A 21,291-nucleotide genomic window follows, 5' to 3' on the forward strand; every position below is an offset into this window, starting at 1 on the left:
ATCAACAATATTTATCAAGAATCTACTGTGTATCTAGCATTGGGCTGGGACTCAATGAAAACTTGAATATGATCCCCAAAGACCTGTCCCCTCATCTAGCAATTTCTTGTTCAAAGCACACATCTGGCGAATGTCTTACAACTTATTAAATGGAATAAAAATTGAGAGTTACTCATATTACTTTCCCAAACCCTCGCATCCTCTGGTATGAGTCATTCATTGGGACCCGCCTTTTTTTTTTTTTTTTTTTAAAGATACTTTCCACTACACATAGAAACAGTCCAAAAACAACTCTTCAGTAATACTGCCAGTTAGCTCAGGGACAGTGACTCTATTAGATATCATCATTTAAATGCACAAAGATAAAGTTCCTTTGAGTAGCCCACAGAGGCCATACACTTATTAGAGCAATTGATTTATTGGATTCGGATATTCATTTCACCATTGTTGCCTTTATGGCAAAACATCTTCTCCTGTGTGGCTCTATCTACCATTTAGTTCCATTCAACTCATCTCTCCTGAGCGCCTACTGGGAGAAAGTTACTTAAATTTAGTCACACTCCCTCCATGGCCACATCTAGATCTGTCACACCCTCTGTCATCTCCATATAACTCTAATGGTCAGTGGAATCTGCAAAACAGCAGTTTTCATGTTCCTCCAACAGCTTCTAGAATTCTTCCAACTTCTGCAATTACTATAATACTATGTGGCAATAAATGGTGGAAACTCAGCCCTGTTTGCCAAGATTCAGGAAAAATGCCAGGTAAATCAGAAATGAGTCTGTCCAAAGCTGAGTCCCTAAGCATAGGGATCGGCCATGTTGGTGGTAATGGGGTAGATTTATCTTCTATACAAGTCTCTTTAATGTGACAAAACATAACATATGAGATGGTTAAGAAAAAAGGAAATATCATCCGTAGCTGCACAAGGAGAAAAGAAGCCAAGTTATCCACAGTCTTGTGACCTTGATGGGAAGTCAAGGCCATTGATGACAATCAAGACAAAAATCAAATCACAATTCATAATTGTAAATAGTCCTTTAATACAATGTTAGTGGTTCTTCGATAGAAAGCATCTAGAGACATGCTTTCCTGAAAAATGGATATCAATATATACTTGGGGAAAAACGTAAGACAAGGCATAATCTTAGAAGTGACCTGGATTGAAGTCTTGCCTGAGTCATTACACCTCCAGGGCTTCCACTTCTTTATTTGCAAAGTGAGGGGACTGGAATACATACATGGTGGCTAAGGGCTCTGTAAATTCTGACAGTCTTTAAATTCTGAAAATCTTTAAATTCTAAAAGTAAACTTCCGTAAAATTAAAAAGATTCAAACACACAAAAAAATCTTGCTGCTGATAAGAGAAATTCCATAGACTTCACTTGTCAATAACAAAATATTCAATGAGTAAAGTAAAACCCAAAGGAACATCATCTTTTTGTCCTGTTCACCATGGCAACTTAGTAAACTGGCCCAACTCCATCAATCTGAGGGTCTAAAGATTGGAACAAACAAACACCACATGGTAAAACAGACACTCAAGTACATTAATTAGAGCCAGTTCAAGCTCGCTCCATCATGGCTGTTTGCATCCCAGAAAACTCTGCAGTAATTAAAAATAGCTAAAAAAAATTGTTCACATTGGTAAATAATGTTATCAGTTGAGTACCTAACAATCTATATCTAATGAGTTTCCTTTTCACAATGGTTTTAGAAGGGCTGATCCCAAACACTTTTTTTTCTTTTTTAACAAAAGAAGAAACAGAGGTTCAGAGAAAGGAAGTGACTCGTCCAAGGTACACTGTTAATTATAGGTAGAGCAAGAACTATGACTCAGTTCTTTATTCCTAGCATGGAAGGCTTCTCATCTCATAAGAGTAGCTTTCATGGTCTCCACAGAGGAGAGCGAGCACGGCCTAATGTTAGACGGATCCACAGAACATAGTGGTTAAACCCCAGGGATGTGCAGATGATGAACTGACAAGGGGAGCCCAGGGAGGGCCTGAATTCCTACTCCACCCCCCAGTCCCAGGATAATGAGGGCATCAGAGGCCAAGGTAGCCTTCCCAATTGCATCAGTGGGGAGACACAGTGGCCACACAAAGAAAGCTATGAAATTAAGTATCCAAGGACATGTTCTGAAACAAAGCCAAGGAAGCTTTTCCACCTTGATCATCACCAATAGTCGACTACCAAGACACTTGAGCATCTTCTACAAACTTCTGATTTAAAAAGAAAAAAAAAAAAATGAGGCAAATATTTGGTGGGTGCCCAGTATGTACAGGCAATGTGTTTAATATTCTCACTTTTATTGTTTTATTTGACCCCCTCCCAAATTTTGTCAGGTTAAGTCTTTTCATTCCTATTTTCCAGATGAGGAAACAGGTAAGGAAAGGTGTCACACAGATGGTAAGTACAGAATCTTGATTCAAACTAAGATCTGCTGATCCAAAGCCACTCACTCCACTATGCTTCTAGAGTCTTATTCTGGCCTTTGGGCCATCCGGCTGCCTGAGCTGGGCCAAGCCACTAACTTTCCCCCAAAGGGGGACAAACATCTGTTCCATCTTCTGGAACCAGCCTCTAAAAGAGCACACTAGTATTTATCCAGATTCTACCCAGATGCACTGAGTTCATAATTCATTTTATGAGAGAAAAGACACAGGCAATAAACAACTTAGCTTGGAAGTTTAAGTTGGCCACACAGTTTTCTCCAGTGAAATAAAATGTTTTTCAGTTAAAAAAAATTTCCCCCAGGTCACAACTTCCATAGTCAGATCCTGGAAGCCCACTTCAAGCACACAGCATATTATTAACAAATAACCTTCGGAGAAGAGAGATGCTCTCGGCGCCAGTGGGGGAAGAAAGGACTATACTTACACTTATGTCGAGACTGCAAAGGCTAACAGCATCTTCATCTTGGGTGCTCTGTTTCCGTTTTCGCTGCAAAACAAACGAAAAAATAAAGTTCAAAGGTAAGTAGGGGTTATGGCTTTGATTAAGGCAAGAAAAAAAGCAATCAAATAGCACATGCAATCCTTATCATTTCTACCATGTTACCCAAAACCTTTAACCAAGCTATGTAAATGAGTAAATGAATACTTCTTTTTTTATTTTTTATTTTTATTTTTTTTGAGACAGAGTCTCACTCTGTCGCCCAGGCTGGGGTGCGGTGCGGTGGTCTGATCTTGGCTCACTGCAACCTCTGCCTCCTGGGTTCAAGCAATTCTCCTGCCTCAGCCTCCTGAGTAGCTGGGATTATAGGCACACGCCACCACGCCTGGCTAATTTTTGTATTTTTAATAGAGACGGGGTTTCACCATGTTGGTCAGGCTGGTCTCAAACTCCTGACCTCGTGATCCGCCCTCCTCAGCCTCCCAAAGTGCTGGGATTACAGGCATGAGCCACTGCGCCCAGCCTATAAATGAACACTTCTAAGAAAGCCTAAGAAGTTATGAGAAACTATTAAGCTCTAGGATAATTGGTTTGTGTTACTATTCTTATGCTTGCTGTCACAGTTTGTTTCTCTTTGAGTTTCATTTTTTTCTAAATGTCTCCATATATCAAGGCCTAGAAATTTAGATACAAAGTTCAGATTCTGACTAACTTGGAAGAGGAGATTAGATTGGAAAGAAAATCTAATTCACTTGAAGATATTCCATTTTTAGAGGTGCTTTGTACTTAAGTAATTTAAACTTGCTCTAAACCTTATCCAGGGTCCTAACGTAATCACAGAACCCTAATGTTGGAAAGAAACTTAGACATCTTCTCCAACTTTCCTGCTTTATAGCCATATGATTTTTAAAAAGTTATTACTTGGACTGAAGATAACTGTATTTGAAATAAATTTGTACATTTATGACCAGGGCAGTCTGCCAAGTTAGATGTGAAAAAGTATGTTTTTCTTTTTTTTTTTTTTTGAGACAGGGTCTCCCTCTGTTGCCTAGGCTGGAGTGCAGTGGTGTGAACACAGCTCACTGCAGCCTTGACCTCTCAGACTCAAGGAATTCTCTTGCCTCAGCCTCCCAAGTAGCTGGGACCACAGGAGCACACCACCACACTGGGCTAATTTTAGTTTTTGTAGAGAGGGGGTCTTGCCATGTTGCCCAGGCTGGTCTCAAACTCCTGGGCTCAAGTGATCCTCCTGCCTTGGCCTCCCAAAATGCTGGGATTACAGGAGAGAACCATTGAGCCTGGCCTTTTTCTTTTCATTAGAAGAAAATAAATGTAATCTATAAGCCACAATAAAGCTCATCAAAGATACATTCACCTCTCTTCTGCACCCCCAGCTCAACCAATCAGTCAAGTGTTTCTTCAGTCCCTAACCTGTGACTTGCTAGGTCTTCTGATGTTACTTGGAAGAAAGCTACCAGAAGACCAGAATCACCAGCATGGGGTTACAGGAGAGTCTGGAGACATCTGTAGTCTTCAGTCCCAAAAGAAGTCAGCCTCCTCCTCTAGTGGAACCCTGAGCTTGAACAAAGGCAGAGACTGGAAAGCAAACAGAACTACTCTTTTTTATATTACTATAATTGTTCTATTATTTTTTTCACTTCAATTTAACAAAGGTTTGTTGAGCATTTACTATGTGCTGGGCCCTGTGTTCACTCCCAGAAATGCAAAGGTCAGCAATTCTCATGGTTAAGGACCTCACACTCATGTAGGACAGACAGGCCTATTATGATGAACTATAATGCAATAAGAGCCAAACATCCTAGAGAAAGTCACTTTGCTTCTCTGAGCCACCTTTTCTCAACTCTAAGGTGTGAGCAGAGGTGGTGGTGATGGCATTAGCTTCTATTCTCAAAGGAAGAGGAGTAAATATAGTAATGCATTTTAGAGCTTAGTAGAGTGCCTAGTACACAGTAGGTGCTCAAAACATGGGTTGGAGGGCTCTGGGAGGACCGTGAGGGAGGTCTTCCCAGAGGAGGAGGCATTTGAATAGGCCTAAAAGATGAATAAGAGTTTGTCAGACAAAGATGGGGAAGATATTGGGGCTCTTTTTGCTAAGCAGCTACCTAGATATTTAAAATCCCAAAGGTCAATATGGTCCTATCCAGAGCAGTGGCGTTCTACATATATACATTTTTCCACTGAAACAGTGGTGCAGCGTGCAGCAGAATCACCTGAGGAATGATTCAGAGATGCTGATGCCAGGAGCCATCCCCAGGAATGCTTAATCAGCCATTTGGGAGGGTGCCCAGGAATCTGGATTAACAAGCTCACTCAGTGACTTTTAGGAAGTCAAATACTCCACTCAGCGTCCTTGAGGGAAGCCTCGAGAAGATGCTGATCACAACTCCGGGCACAGCTGCCGTTTTTGAGGATGCTTCATGTTTGTACAGGGGCCTGATCCTTACTGATTCACCATCCAGGTACAATTAAAAACAGCACTTCAGTGCCAGTGAAACCAATTCACCAGCTTATATTTATATGGTGACTTTTTGAGCCAGATATGGTATGGGATAATTTCCATCCTACAGGTTAATAAACTGAGGTCAGGAGAGAGAAGCAATTTGCTCAAAGTTACATGGTTACAACGTAACACTCTGAATCCAGGATTCTAATTCCTAGGGCAAAGCCTTTTACATACACTGTTCAAAGGTTGGTGGCAAATAGGTTACATCTCACTTGCCATCCAGAATGTCTGGTAGTGTCTGCTTGGAGCACTGTACTGAGAAGGACTGCACAGCATAGCAAGCCAGAGAATGCTGTGATCACAATCAGCAACACGTGCTGGGCAATGAATTGGGGCATGGCAGCATGGGCGTCCTGCTGCCTAGAGTAACCCCATGCCCTTCTTGAGTTCTGCTTCTCCTGCCTTGGGAGGCTACAGTATTATACCTGAGATCTTGGGAGGTATCAGGAGGAGGTTGAGACTCTGGGATGTTATCTGTAGAGTAGAAATAATGCCTTCCAGGTTAGGGTGTTGTGAGGATCATAGATGTTGGGCGACAAGACCTGGCACATAGTAGGTGCACAGTAAGTGGCAGCTCCTGTTATGAATTGCCCAGACCATAGGCTACACCGATACATGCTGCAACCTGGTATTACCAGATTATTGAGTTTTATGGTGCTACAGTTCCATTCCTTGAGCTCAATGATTTTGTCAACCTGACATGTTGACAGTAGCCTAGATGCACATTGATGCAGGAAAGTGAATAATAAGAGAAGCTCCTCTCCTCACAGGCATGCAGCCCTCTCCAGACCAATTCAACACACTACCCAGCTTTGGAGCCAAGCCTCATGAGTTCCCCCAACCCAGTTCCTGCCAGATACTGCCACCTGCTCCAAGTGTCAAATCCAGAAGACAAATGGCCTCCAATGGTCTTTTTAATTCAGCCATAGACAGTCAATCTGGGATAGAATGATCTCCTTAAGGAACCCACATGTTTTATAAAATAAAAACTGCATGAATTATGAAAATGAATTTTCTTTTCAATTTTCTTACATAGGGAGGTGACTGACCACTGCCAGCAACAAAAAAGTAGCCTGAAGTTTAAACTCTGGGCTCAGAACGAAAATTTCACAAACCATCAATTAGTCACTTGTTCATTTGCTCTGTGTTCACTGAGCACTTTTGACACGCAAAACCCCATTCTGGGTCCTTGGATATAGCAGTGAATGAGCCAGGCATGTTCCCTGCCCACTAGTTTGGAGTAAAAATAAAACAAAGTAATTACAGATTGTGATCTCTGTTATGAATGCGTCAGATAAGGTGCTAAGACAGAGGCTAGCAGGGCAGACCCATTTTAGAAAGATAATTTTATTTAATTGTTTTCTGGGTTTTGGTTGACCTTTTCATGAGACATAAGCCCATGAAGGCAGGACTTGGTCAGTCATGCTCACAGTCCCAGAGCCTGGGACAATCCCTGGTACACAGCCAGCTTCCCTTAAAATAGCATTTCTGGATTTTGTTGATCCTCTTGGTCCTCCTCCCTTTGCTTGTCCCCTTCACTAATTGCCCAACTCGAGAGGGCCACAGGAAGAGAGAACAGAAAGGACCTGGTGAAGAAGGGCGTACAGATGGAAACACCACATAAAGACATTTCACGCTCTACCCAGGAACTGGGATTTCTAGAATGTTGGGATGTTGACCTCATGCCAGTGATCTACAGAGTAGCTCATGGAAGAAATCACCAGTTGGAAATAAGCCACGGAAACATAAACAAATGAGCATCTCAGAAAGCAGAGAGTGCAACAGGACACGGCACTCACTTTGAACTTCACTGGAGCTACTACTACTAATAATTCACACTGACAACAATGAAAGCTTTAGCCTATTGAACGGTCACTACATGTCAGGCACAGAGCTAAATCCTTATATGCACGATCTCATTTGATCCTCATAACTACCCCATGAGGTAGGTGGATAATGGTTATCATCTCCATTCTACAGAGTAGGAGATGAAGGCTCAAAAAGGGGCAGGAATTTGTCCAGGGTTTCATGATTAGCAAGTGGCAGAGCCTGGATTCAAATCCAGGTCTTTCCTACTTCAAACTATGTGCTTCCCCACCATGCTGTCCCGTCCCAGAGTCTGGGATGGCACATCAGACCTGCACAGAAGGTCTAGGAAGGTGTTGAGCATGAGGAATATGGCAAGAAAATAACCTTTATTCTACTACAGAGACTGGTCTTCAAGACCACAGCACACACTGTCTAGACCAAATCAATTTTGTGGTCCTTTCTAGTTTTAAGAGCTATCAGTGTCTGCTATCAGGTAGCAGGCATTGGTGGCAAGCACTGGTGGCAAATAGGTTACGTCTCACTTGCCATCCAGAGTGTCTGGTAGTGTTTGTTTGGAGCACTGTATTGAGAAGGACTGCACAGCATAGCAAGCCAGAGAATGCTGTGATCACAATTAGCAACATGTGCTGGGGAACGAATTGGGGCACAGCAGCAAGGGCGTCCCGCTGCCTAGAATAACCCCATTTCCTTCTTGAGTTCTGCTTCTCCTGCCTTGGGAGGCTACAGTATTATACCTGGGATCTTGGGAGGTATCAGGAGGAGGTTGAGACTCTGGGATGTTATCTGTAGAGTAGAAATAATGCCTTCCAGGTTAGGGTGTTGTGAGGATCATAGATGTTGGGTGACAAGACCTGGCACATAGTAAGTGCACAGTAAGTGGCAGCTCCTGTTATGAATTGCCCACAGGAAGTAAAAAATGCCATTTTACTTCCTCTGCATCAAAAACCACTGATCAGTTACCTGGGGGCATTCCCAGGCAGGAAGGGCACTGTGTGTGAACTGTGCATTTGCACACTTGGTCTGACAGGTTCCCAGCCAATTTGAGGAGCCAAGGACCCACCCTGTTATTCTTGTCAAATTTACTGAAGCAAATGCACAGTCCACTTCCCTTTCAACCATGAAAACAAAGCACCTTGGGTGAGCCCAATAATTGTGCTGTAGTCTCTGCACTCTGATTTCAGCACATAACTTTAACCCCTCAGTGCCCTGTGCTGAGCAGTAGGTCAGTGAATAATTTCTAAATGGGTGACTAAAAGAAAGAATGAATAAAGGAGGCCAGTGTTTTTGAGGTGACAGCTTTCCCTTTCATTAACCACCTGGTGGCAAAAGGGCAGCCAAAATTAAATCAAAAACCTCAAAAGTGAAGGTCATTGAAGGCTTAAATTCTTCAACCTCAAATCTCCTTGGAGAAAAAACCTGCCCATTCAAGCTAAGATTCTTGTTTTCAAATAAGAGCTTTTTTTTTTTTTTTTCTTACCAGCAGGGGTATTTATTTTCCTTAAAATGCACAGACATGTTAAAAGAAATTACAGTTGTTTAGACATTGGTCCAAGTGGGACATTGGCCATTTCCACTCCTACGAAAAGGAATGTCAGATCTGTTCAAGGGTGAGGCACATCCCTGACCAACGAATCTATCTATGTACTGCCCTGGGCGACAGTCTGGGGACTCAGTCTCTGTGCTTTAAGAGCAAATAATCCAAGATTGATAACACCTCAGATGAAAAGGAAACATCCAGCTGAACCAAACCCTAAATGAACTTAATGGGCACCTGACCCCTTCGTCTCAATGCCACGTGCCTATATGGGGGTGGGGAGAAAGGCAGTTACAGAGGAGAATTTGTGGGCACAATAGACCTGCATGTAGTCTCTAAGTCCTTAGCCCTGCAGGTTATATATTTGCTATAGACCACTTTCTAGAAGTGCTCAAGTGCTGAAAAAACCCTACCATTGCTTCTTAAAAAAGCAACCAGGGGGCCAGGCATGGTGGCTCACGCCTGTAATTCCAGCACATTGGGAGGCCGAGGCAGTTGGATCACCTGCGGTCAGGAGTTCCAGACCAGCCTGGCCAATATGGTGAAACCCCATCTCTACTAAAAATATAAAAATTAGCCGGGCATGATTGTGTGCGCCTGTAATCTCAGCTACTTGGGAGGCTGAGGCAGGAGAATCGCTTGAACCTGGGAGACGGAGGTTGCGGTGAGCCGAGATCGCACCATTGCACTCCAGCCTGGGCAATAAGAACGAAACTCCATCTCAAAAAAAACAAAAACAAAAACAAAAAACAAAAATGACCAGGGGGTCCCTTTGCTAATTTGCAATAGAGCAAAGTCCTGTGCATATTCCAATGTGAGGTCTCATGGAGATATGGGTATTCCTGGAAGGATCAAGTGAACATTGCCAGAGACTTGTTACTGCCTCTGCTTGAGAGATCCTGCTAGCTTGACCTTCACCTGAACCTTTCGACCCACTTTCACAAACATTATTGTTTCCAGGACACTCTGTGGCTATCTCTTTTTAGGGTTGGCTACCTTCTGATATCACAAGGCAGACATCTGAATCTCATTGGTAAATAACCCATGAACAAACTGGCTTTTCGGTTGTCCTGGGGAAGATTCTCTGTGAAAAGCACTGATTCTATCCTTACCCGACAACAGATTCTCAGAAGAGCTGGCCGTGGTCCAAGCCTGAATAGCGTGTCCTTACCTGGCTTAACTTCCATCCTCTCCAGACCTCCTTTGAGGTTTTGAGAAAATCACCAGGTGCCTTCCAATACAAAAGTGGAGGGAAACAGACGCTGGAATTGGGCACCTACTATGAGCCAAGGACTATGCTCTCAGTTTAATGGATTGTGCCATTTAAGCTTCTCCTCAGCCCGGTTTAAGTAAGCCTTGTGGTGTTCATTTTAACAGAGAGGAACGCTGAAGCTCAGGAAGGCTTTAGTAACTTGCTCAAGGTCACAAAGTGAGTGAGGGCTGGAGAGAGGATTTTCTGGAGGCCACCCTGACTGCCAAACCACTGACCTCTCTGCACATGATGCTATTTCTCTTTGTACATTGTTTAAAAACAATCTGCGTTTCCTTTAAATTAATACATACAAATAAAGTAAAATACATTTAAATATTTGTTTCATGGCTGGGCGCAGTGGCTCATGCTTGTAATCCCAGCACTTTGGGAGGCCGAGATGGGCGGATCACCTGAGGTCAGGAGTTTGAGACCAGCCTGGCCAACATGGTGAAACCTCATCTCTACTAAAAATACAAAAATTAGCTGAGTGTGGTGGCATGCGCCTGTAATCACAGCTATCCAGAAGGCTGAGGCAGGAGAATCGCTGGAACCCAGGAGGCAGAGGCTGCAGTGAGCCAAGATCGCACCACTGCACTCCAGCCTGGGTGACAGAGCAAGACTCCTTCTCAATAAATAAATAAATACATAAATAATTGTTTAAAATCATATGTGTTTTAAAACAATATAAAAATACCCACAAGGCATTTACCTACATACCTCAAAGAAACTAAGAGCATAAATGAGACAGTTCAAAATGCAGCTCCACCTTTGCTACTTGGTGTGACCTTGGGCAAATTACTTCTCTATTCCTTCATTCACTCAACAAATATTTACTGAGCATTTACTATGTGCCAGGCAGGTTCTAGGTGTATGGGATACGTCAGTGTCTATAAAGCAGTTCTATAAGCTTTGGTTTTCTCCATCATGGGGTTATTTCAAGTATTAAAAGAAAATATTTCGAACAGAGCCAGACATATGGCAAGAGATTTGAAAAATGTAATTATTATTGCTACTGCGGTTATTACCGTAATTACTATTACTACTGCTGTCACTGCTGGCATAATTATTTTGTTGTTATTTGATGTTGAAAGTCAGGCAGGGAGGGTATTAGAGATGGCAGGATCCTGCAGAATGATGGGCAGGAGACCTGGTACGCTGCCTGACTCTTTCCAACTACCCAGGTCCCAGAGGACTATCCACAAACACTCTCAGGATACCTTCAGTCACATTTGCACTGTGTCGTTCCCACTTCTTTCACAGAGACAAGGGCTACTGCAAGCCTGACTTAATTTTAAATGGCCAAGATTGAATTGATTAGTGTCAGAACAACCCTGTTATTTAATCACTGGGCTTTTCTATTTAATAACCAGGTGACCAGAGCAGCAAAAACGTACTGATTGAGAGAGTGCAGCTCCTGACTTGGCAGCAAATAGTCCCTGATTAGTCATTTGTAATTATTAAATTCAAACCAGATCTCGAACCTTTTTGATTTATCTCTTTGCTGGCAAACAACTTTGGTGGTTTCAGAGGCTTTGATGCCTTGCCTTTCATCTGCTCTTTCTTTGCGGAAAGATTAGCAGAAGGATTTTGTGTTCTTGTACTTGCCCTTAGCTGGAACTTGACTCGCTAAATTCACGTTTTAGCAGGGAGAGGATCCACATTTTGTTTTTCTCCAGTCTGAAGCTCCAGAAGTGAATGAGAGAATTGAAAGAAGGAGCATCAACTCCATTTTTAAAAAGTAAAAAAAAAAAAAAAATAGAGATGAGATCTCCCTATGTCTTGCAGGCTGGTCTCAAACTTCTGAGCTCAAGCAATCCTCTCGCCTCCACCTCCCAACGTGCTGGGATTACAGGTGTGAGCCACCGTGCCTGGCTCCTACTCCATTTTTAGTACACTGCTTTTTTTTTTTTTTCCTTTTCCTTATTTTTAAAACATCCTCCTTTTTCTAGGATCCAGGAACCCCAGTCCTTTTTTCTAGGCTGTCTTCAATGGGCTGACAGGGTGGAGAAATGGGAAATCATGATGTTTTCAGAGCTATGGGGAACTAAATTTTAACAAATATAACATGCAATTATGTGCTCAGATACCACTAACTATAGGTTGAAGATGTTAGGTAGACTCTAAAGTCAGTGTTTGTGAGTTTACATCTTAGTTAAGCCATTTATTTGTTGTGGAACCTTAAGCACATCATTTTACCTCTCTGCACCTTAGTTTTCTCACCTATATAATGGGGACACGAATAGTACCTCCCTCCTAAGGTTGCTGTGAAAGTTAAATAGATCAGTGTGGGTAAAGAGCTTAGCACAATGCGTGGCCTTCAGCAACTACTCAAATATTAACTATTAATGGTAATAGTAGCAACAGCAGCAGTAACAGCAAGTAAGTACAGGCACCGGGGGGAAAATCATGGGGAAAATACTTAAAATGTCTAAAAGTCTACTCATTAATTTGATGTTGGCAAACTAGGAAAAGCCCCTATTATATGATCTTAGCCATGGAACACCTGGCCCTTAACTTGTTTGGAGGTACAGATGAGACAGTCTTAGCCAAGGAAAGATCCTCTTCTCCCACGGGAGGGAAGACATGTCCAACCAAACAAGTGGGAGGAGGGAGGAGACCTAGCCAGCCTGACAGTGCCACCACCAACCCTGATGGCTAACAAGCAGCAGGATTCACTCTGTCATTCAACAAACATTTACAAACTGCTTTTCCCTCCAAAACACTCAAGGCCAGGGGAGCAGGAGAAAAGACAGAAAACTCATCTATCCAGGACAGAGGGCTGCCAAATATATTTTCCAGAAAAATTGTCCCAGAAAAAAAAAATACGGGCATCGATCTAAGGTGGGAGAAGGAGTCCATATTCACAAGGATTTTCAACAGTGGATGTGATGCAAAGCACAAAATTGCATTAACCAGAGCACTTTTACTAGGCCTTCTAAATTACTGTAATTATTATTTTCTACTGGTTCTCAGGTACACCAAATTGGATTCACTGCAATCCTTGGTTCATAATATGCTATGGTGCTTCCTTGGCCCTCCTTTATATGTTTATTCACTTATTTTTTAAACACTATAACAAAATCCTACTTATTAAAATTCTTCACTGATGCAATGATTTGAAGCCATTATCAACAAAAAATATTATCTATATATATGCAGTTTAGGGAATGTCCAAATCATTGTTTAATTTCTAGAAAACTACTCCATGTAAACAATCAGCTTAGATTGTCCAACTGCATAATTCAAATTCAAAGTGCTCATCATCCACAATAATACTGGGAACCTGAATTTACAAAGACAGTTGTCAGTTTTTCGTTCACTTGGCTCGTGTTCCCGCTTTCTCCTACCTAGAAATGCTCCTGGTTCTGGTAATGTCTTATCAGCCACAACACCCAATGGGTTCATGTACAGTTCCCCAAATGCCAACGGGCAGGCCTTTAACCCTAGGAAGAGCAGGGTGCAAAGCTCCCTTTCAATCATTGGTGTCTGGAACACCTACTCCTTGGGGCAATTTGCCGCACAAAGCAGAGATGAAAAATGGTAGAGAAATGGGCTGCTCTTGTCAAGCTGTCCGCTAAAGGACATTCCTTTAAATAAACAAAAGGTTCCCTTGTACAACCATTTGGTGTTGTCTACCATATAAGAACTCACAACTTCAGTTGCCAAAATTCCATTTCTTTATTGTATATTCTGGCTGCTTAAGGTAGTCCCTTCCCTTTGCTGGGATTTTTTATTTTATTTTATTTTTTTAGAGATAGGGTCTCACTCTGCCACCCAGGCTGAAGTGCAATGACATGATCACAGCTCACTGCAGCCTCGAACTCCTGAGCTCAAGGGATCCTCCCACCTTAGCCTCCCAAGTAGCCAGGATTACAGGCATGTGCCACTGTGTCCAGCTAATTATTTTACTGTTATGTAGAGATAGGATCTGTTTTTGTTGCCTAGGCTAGTCTTGAACTCTTGGGCTCAAGTGATCCTCCTGCCTTGGCCTGCCCAGGTGCTGGGATTACAGGCACGAGCCACCATGCCCAGCCCCTTTGCTGGGATTTATAACAACTGTCTATTAAGAATCCACTGCCAGCATGGCACAGTGGCTCATGCCTGTAATCTCAGCACATTGGGAGTCTGAGACGGGCGGATCACCTGAGGTCAGGAGTTCAAGACCAGCCTGACCAACATGGTGAAACCCTGTCTCTACTAAAAATACAAAAATTAGCCAGGCATGGTGGTGTGCCTGTGTAGACCCAGCTACTCTGGAGGCTGAGGCAGGAGAATCACTTGAGCCTGGGAAGCAGGGGTTGCAGTGAGCCGAGATCGCACCACTGCACTCCAGCCTGGGTGACAGAGCAAGAGCAAGACTCTGTCTCAAAAAAAAAAAAAAAAAAAAAAAATCCACTGCCTTGCTGGGTGCTTTACATGTATTATAACCAATCCTTACAGCTGTACAAAGAAGTTATTACATATAAGGAAACTGAGACTTAAAGAGTTTAAATGACTTGACTAAGGCTGCTCTAGGAGTATCAGAACCGGTCACTCATGTAGCAGATACAGCCGGCTGACAACCCCTGGGCAATCACCATTTCCCTGCACACCGTGTGGAAAGCACACAAACCAGCTTTCCACAGGCCAGAAATGCCGGAGAATTAATGCCACTGGGATCAGCTTTCAATCTATGAGGGACTGGGGCTGGCAGATAAATAATCCAGCTTCTGACAGTTTGGTGGGACAACTCTGAGGTATGAGCTCAGTCTTGTACATTGGAATCACCTGGGTCCGCTCAACTGTGTTCTTTCTGAGAACAGACACTGCATCTCTTTTGTTAACCAATGTATCTACAGCATTTGCACAGTGTCTGACACATGGTAGATGCTTAATAAAATATTGTTGAATGAATGAAACTAAATAGTGAAATTAATTTATCTGAGTATCCTACTGTTCCTGTGTTTCTATTGTCAAAATTCAGAAATATTGTGGGCCCCAGAATAAAAAATGATATTTTATGTACAGTATTTCTTGGCATTTTAGTTCTCCTGAAAAGAAAGTTTAGGCCAGGTTTTGTGGCTCAAGCCTGTAATCTCAGCACTTTGGGAGGCCAAGCAGGGAGGACTGCTTGAACCCAGGATTTTGAGACCAGCCTGGGTGACGTGGCAAGACCCTATCTCTTTCTCTTTTTTTTAATTATAAAAAATTAAAAAAAAAAGAAATTCTATGGATTTGCCATTTTATGGGCAAATGGGTTCATTTGTTCACATACAGCAGTAGTTGAACATTCTCTGTATGCTGGGTTAGGCCTTAGAAATGTCCACGAAAGTCCTAAAAAAGAATTCCACTCTTGGTAAAACACTGATTCCCTGGGAAATGGATTAAATGCTGGATAAACATGCTTTGATTCTGCAAAAGCCAGGTCTCCGTTTCAGACTTCAGGATAAAAGTGATTGGGATGAACTTTGAAGCAAAGACTCCGGATTAGAAAATTTAGCCCAAAGTACTTTCCCCCATCCCTGCAGCCCATTTGTGGCTCACCACAACTTTTGCTTTTTACTCAGAACTTGACAGAACATGACAGTGTCACTAAAGAAGGCGTACCCTGAATACCTGCATGTCCCTGGTGTTTAGGGGCCCTCTACCTCCCTCCCTCCCTCCCTGTAATTTGGGGTTGTGGTGAACCCCTCCTCCACTTTCAAAGACAGCTGCAGGAAGAAAATGTCCCTCTAATCGCAGTTGACTTCTTTCCAGGCGCTGCATCAGAAATGGGAACTGGCTTTCACATTATTGTTCTGACAGATTCTCTACGGACTATCGCCAAGAGCATTATTCCCGAGTTAGTCATGACTACTCTGAAAGACTGGTGGCCTCCCCTGTGCTGAATGAGCTCTAGCTGGGCAGAGAGAGGGGCCTTTGTCATAGAAATGGTCCATGGCTGCTCCTGAGGCTCCAGTTGCCTCCAGTGCGGACATACAGAAAGAGGCTGTGTTGGCATATTCAGGTCCATTGTTCTTATTTTTTTTTTTTTTTTTTGAGATGGAGTCTTGTTCTGCCGCCCAGGTTGGAGTGCAGTGGCGCTATCTTGGCTCACTGCAAGCTCCGCCTCCTGGGTTCACGCCATTCTCCTGGCTCAGCCTCCTGAGCAGGTGGGACTACAGGAGCCCGCCATCACGCCGGGCTAATTTTTTGTATTTTTAGTAGAGATGGGGTTTCACTGTGTTAGCCAGGATGGTCTTGATCTCCTGACCTTGTGATCCACCTGCTTCGGCCTCCCAAAGTGCTGGGATTACAGGCATGAGCCACCGCACCCGGCCATTCAGGTCCATCGTTCTGAGGGAAAGAGTATTCATTATTATGCAGTTATTTTCCTTACAGTTGTTTCTTTCCTACTGAGAGACAGGGGCATCTTTAAGGATAAACACCCAGCCTCTTGGAAGAGTTTCCAGTTTTATTTGGAAGACAGCTATTTTTGATTAAATAATTCTGAAATTATCTTCTTAGGCCTTAGGAATTGTGCCTCAGCATGAGGGCCTGCAGGCAAAGGGGGCTGGCAGATCCTGCAGAGCTGGCGGCAGCACGAATGGCCTGATGCCCTCTGGAGTTGTGTGGTGAGAGTATATTAGATTCCCTGAAGAGGAACAAAGGAACACAGGCCTTTTTCTTGGGGAGGGCAGAGTGTGCAGTTTATTTGAGAATTTATTTTATTTTTGGCAAGTTTATTTTAATATAGTTTCAAACTTATAGAAGGTTTGCAAGTCCAGAATAAGATACTCCTGAAAATCCTTTACTCAGTGTCATGGCTGCCTACAGCTGACCTCATTTGCTCCCTCTCTCTCTCTTTCTATATGTATGAATATAAAATATTTTTCTTCCTAATTATTTGAGAATGAGTTGCAGACATTATGTCCCTTTAGACCCTAAATACTTCAGTGTGTATGTCCTAAGAACAAGGGCATCCTCTTACACAGGATAATTATTATCAAAAGCAGGAAACTTAACATTGACAAAATGTATCAACTCGTTCACCACTTTTTTTAAAAAGGTGCCAACTATCCCAATAAAATATTTCATAGCTATTGGTTTTCCTGGTCCAGAATCCAACTGAAGGCCCTGCATTGATTGCATTTACTGTCACGTGTTCTTGAGTCTCCTTGAATCTGGAACAGTTCCCCAGGCTTTCTTTGTGTTTCTTGATTTTAATGATTTTGAAGAGGACAGGCCAGTTATGTTGTATAATTTCCCTACCTGAGGGTTTACTAGATGTTTTTTCATGATTAGATTCGGGTTGCACATTCTAAAAATGTCTAGAGTAATAAGAGAATATTTTTTTTATGTGGTGTATTTTTCACAGGAATATGACAGAAGTGACAATGTAGAGTCTTTCTTAGCACATCACCTCAGAAGACATGTGGCATTGGTTTGGCCCAATACTGGTGACATTGGCTTAGACTATTTAGTTGAGGTGGCATCTTCTAAATTTCTCTACTGGAAAGTTACTATTTTTCTGTTTTTAAGTAACCAGCAAATTGAAAATATGGAAGTGTCTTCTTCCTCATGAAATGTTAACACACTAGTTTTAGTGTCCACTGACGATTTTTCAACTCTATCATCCCTTCAATGTTTATAAGTTATTCTTCTACTGGAGGGAAGAGCTTTCCATTCCCCACCATTTATTTATTATTTACATCCATGTTGGCTCATGGATTCCAATTTTATTTAGTGAGTTATGATCCGTTACTATCATTTTTCATTTTGATGCTCAGATTGTCCCAGACTTGGCTAGGGAGAGCCCTACAACCTGGTGCCTGTGTCCAGCTTGTTCACATGCCCATCATTCTTAGGGCACTTCATTACTTTTTGATACAAAAAGATGTTCCAAGATCTTCCTATATTCTCCCTGCCCCAGTCCTGGAATCAGCCTTTTCTCCAAGGAACTCTGGTTCCCTTTAGTGGAGGAGTATTTAGAAGCCAAGATCTGGGCACTAGTTATGTTTTTGCTACGGGGGTGCCACTGCTTCTAGGCCCTCTCAGTAGATACAGGGAAAAAACATGCAAGTATATATGTATAACCATGAACTCATTCTGATGCTTTCATTTCCAGTCTATCTATATGTATCTTTTTTTTTTTTTTTTTTTTGAGATGGAGTCTCCCTCTGTCACCAGGCTGGAGTGCAGTGGTGCGATCTCGGCTCACTGCAACCTTCACCTCCTGGGTTCAAGCCATTCTCCTGCCTCAGCCTCAGCCTCCCAAGTAGCTGGGACTACAGGCATGCACCACCATGCCCAGCTAATTTTTGTATTTTTAGTAGAGATGGGTTTTCACCGTGTTAGCCAGGATGGTCTCGATCTCTTGACCTCGTGATCTGCCCACCTCGACCTCCCAAAGTGTTGGGATTACAGGCGTGAGCCACCGCGCCCGGCCCTATTTTTATTTATTTATGTATTTTTTATTTTTGAGACAGGGTCGCAGTTCTGTTGCTCATGCTGGAGTGCAGTGGTGGCATCATAGCTCACTGAAGCCTTGACTTCTGGGTCCAACTGATTCTCCCACCTTGGCCTCCCAAGTAGCTGGGACTACAGGTGCACACCACCATGCCCTGCTAATTTTTGTATTTTTTGTAGAGACGGGGTCTCATTTTGTTGCCCAGGCTCGTCTTGAACTCCTGGGCTCAAGCAATCCTCCTGCCTCAGCCTCAAAGTGTTGGGATTATAGGCATGAGCCACTGCACCTGGCCTGTATCTATTTTAAAAAACATTTTTAGGTATGTCTTATTTATTTATTTATGAGATGGAGTCCCGCTGTGTTGCCCAGACTGGAGTGCAGCGGCATAATCTCAGCTCACTGAAACCTCCACCGCCCAGGTTCAAGCAATTAGCCTGCCTCGGCCTCCTGAGTAGCTGGGATTACAGGCATGTGCCACCACACTGGCTGATTTTTGTATTTTTAGTGGAGAGGGGGTTTCACCATGTTGGCCAGGCTGGTCTCGAACTCCTGACCTCAGGTGATCCACTCGCCTTGGCCTCCTAAAGTGCTGAGATTACAGACATGAGCCACAGCGCCTGGCCAGTCTTCTTTCTTTAATAAGTCTTCTTTCTTTTATGTTTACCTGCTGTTAGTTTGGAGTTCCCCTAAAGCAGATCCTGGAGCAAAGATGTAAGTATCAGCTGTTTTCTTCTGGGGTGATCCCTGGAAGAACTGGTGGGGAGTGGGAAAATGAGACAAAGAAAAGGAGGGAAGCCAATAAAGAGTATGGAGCCATCAGGTTACAGCCGTGGGCAGCCGGCATTCAACCCGCTGGGGACCCCCTGAGAGCATATAAAACACACTTCATGGCCAGGCGCGGTGGCTTACGCCTGTAATCCCAGCACTTTGGAGGCCAAGGCAGGCAGATCACGAGGTCAAGAGATCAAGACCATCCTGGCTAACATGGTGAAACCCCGTCTCTACTAAAAATACAAAAATAGCTGGGTGTGGTGGCGCACGCCTGTAGTCCCAGCTACTCGGGAGGCTGAGGCAGGAGAATGGCATGAACCCAGGAGGTGGAGGTTGCAGTGATCCGAGATTGCACCACTGTACTCCAGCCTGGCGACAGAACGAGACTCCGTCTCAAAAACAAAAAACAACAACAAAAAAACACACTGCATAATTCTCCACTGAGGGGTGAGGAGGTGGGAGTTTCAATCCACCAACTCCTCCCCTCATTGATGGAAAGGGGCTCCTCAGGATGTTAGCTTCCCTGGCTAGAAACCCTGCCAGGTAGAAGGACATAGAAAGTCAAAGATGTGGACAGGAGGCCCTGCAGATGGCATCTGAAGTGGCCTCGGCCATATGGGTGGGGCAGCAGGAGAGTCAGCTTATGTTCTTTACCCAGCAACAGATCACATAACAAGAAAGTTATTACTTTGTCAATTCATTGTCCATCCTAAATCCCTCAAAGAGAAATGCTCAAATTGAGGATACTTCACCTTGAATACTCCCCTAACGTTTACCATGCCCAATCTTTCTCTTCTACGTACAAAGAGGCTCAGACAATAGCACCTAGCTAGAATTTATTTACATTAGTTTGTGCATATTTTATTTTGATACTTATCTATTTATGGCAAGCATACTGGTTTTCTGTTTACCATAGTAATATAAACTTTCCATTAAATATAAATATGAAAGAAAAAATACATTGTTTTACAGAAAATTATGAAGCCTTTTTCAGGTCAAAGGTGATTCACAAATGAGTGGGACTTAGGAAACACTTTGTGGAAGCTCCCTCTCTTAATTGTCACACAAAGTAACTGTCCCATGCATTTTGCTGCTGTGACAAGTACAGAGAAAGCAACTCTCTGTTCCCCTATGCCCTGAGATGACTGAAAAGGGACGCCTCCTTTTCCCCATCCTTTTTGGAGAAGATGTGAACCACTCCTGGCACTGTAACCCTCTGTCTGCCCAGTCATGGATTAAAAATGAAATTCATATCTAATAGGTCTAACTTTAGCCACAGGAAATGGGAGTGCTTGGGCGACCCAAAAGGGTTCGCCATCCTTTGTTTGAAGATGGGCACGTTATCTTTACCTAACCTTCTTCCTTCCCCTTTTTGGGAGGGGAGAGAGTGGAGGCTAGGTTTGGGGAGTGAACGGGAAGTGAAGGCTGATGGATCTGTTTCCTGGCTGGCTTTGTAGCAGAGGCCCCACCTCCCAACTCCCTTTGTTGTCACAGTCCTGGCTTGCAAATGTATATTACATATTGTTAGGACCAAGTGATGCCCACTTTTGGATGTGTTATAACAACAGGTATTTGGATCACGAAAATCACCCAAGTGAGAAATCTAAACACCCTCTATACTGGAACCATCTAGATACCTTGATTGCAGATAAGAAATATTTTTGTAAAAACAAAACAAAACAAAAAAATACAGTTGGCTGGGTGTGGTGGCTCACACCCGTAATCCCAGCACTTTGGGAGGCCAAGGCGGGAGGATTCCTTGAAACCAGCCAGAGTTTAAGACCAGCCTGGGCAACATGGCAGAACCCAATCTCTATATATAAATTAGCCAGGCATGGTGGCGCGCACTGTAGTCCCAGCTACTCTGGAGGCTGAGGCAGGAGGATTGACTGAGCCAAGGAAGTCAAAGCTGCAGTGAGCCATGATCACACCACTGCACTCCAGCCTGGGCGACAGAGCAAGATCCTGTCTCAAAACAACACCACCACCAACAGTTAAACCTAGATATTTTTCTACTTCCATTTATACATTTTCTCCAGCTTTATTACAATGTA

General features: G+C 43.2%; 1 protein-coding gene across 8 annotated transcripts in view; it reads right to left on the reverse strand.

The window, feature by feature from the left end:
* ARHGEF3 (Rho guanine nucleotide exchange factor 3) overlaps positions 1 to 21,291 on the reverse strand; it is a 353,349-nt gene that overhangs the window by 152,153 nt on the left and 179,905 nt on the right. For all 8 annotated transcript variants that reach the window (XM_063805891.1, XM_009445681.5, XM_009445683.5 and 5 more), the window contains one exon: positions 2,884 to 2,946. In XM_063805891.1, the coding sequence (XP_063661961.1) occupies positions 2,884 to 2,946 (63 nt within the window). The remainder of the gene's footprint in view (positions 1 to 2,883; positions 2,947 to 21,291) is intronic.

Source organism: Pan troglodytes, chromosome 2 (assembly GCF_028858775.2).
Source record: "Pan troglodytes isolate AG18354 chromosome 2, NHGRI_mPanTro3-v2.0_pri, whole genome shotgun sequence".
Taxonomy (NCBI): domain Eukaryota; kingdom Metazoa; phylum Chordata; class Mammalia; order Primates; family Hominidae; genus Pan; species Pan troglodytes.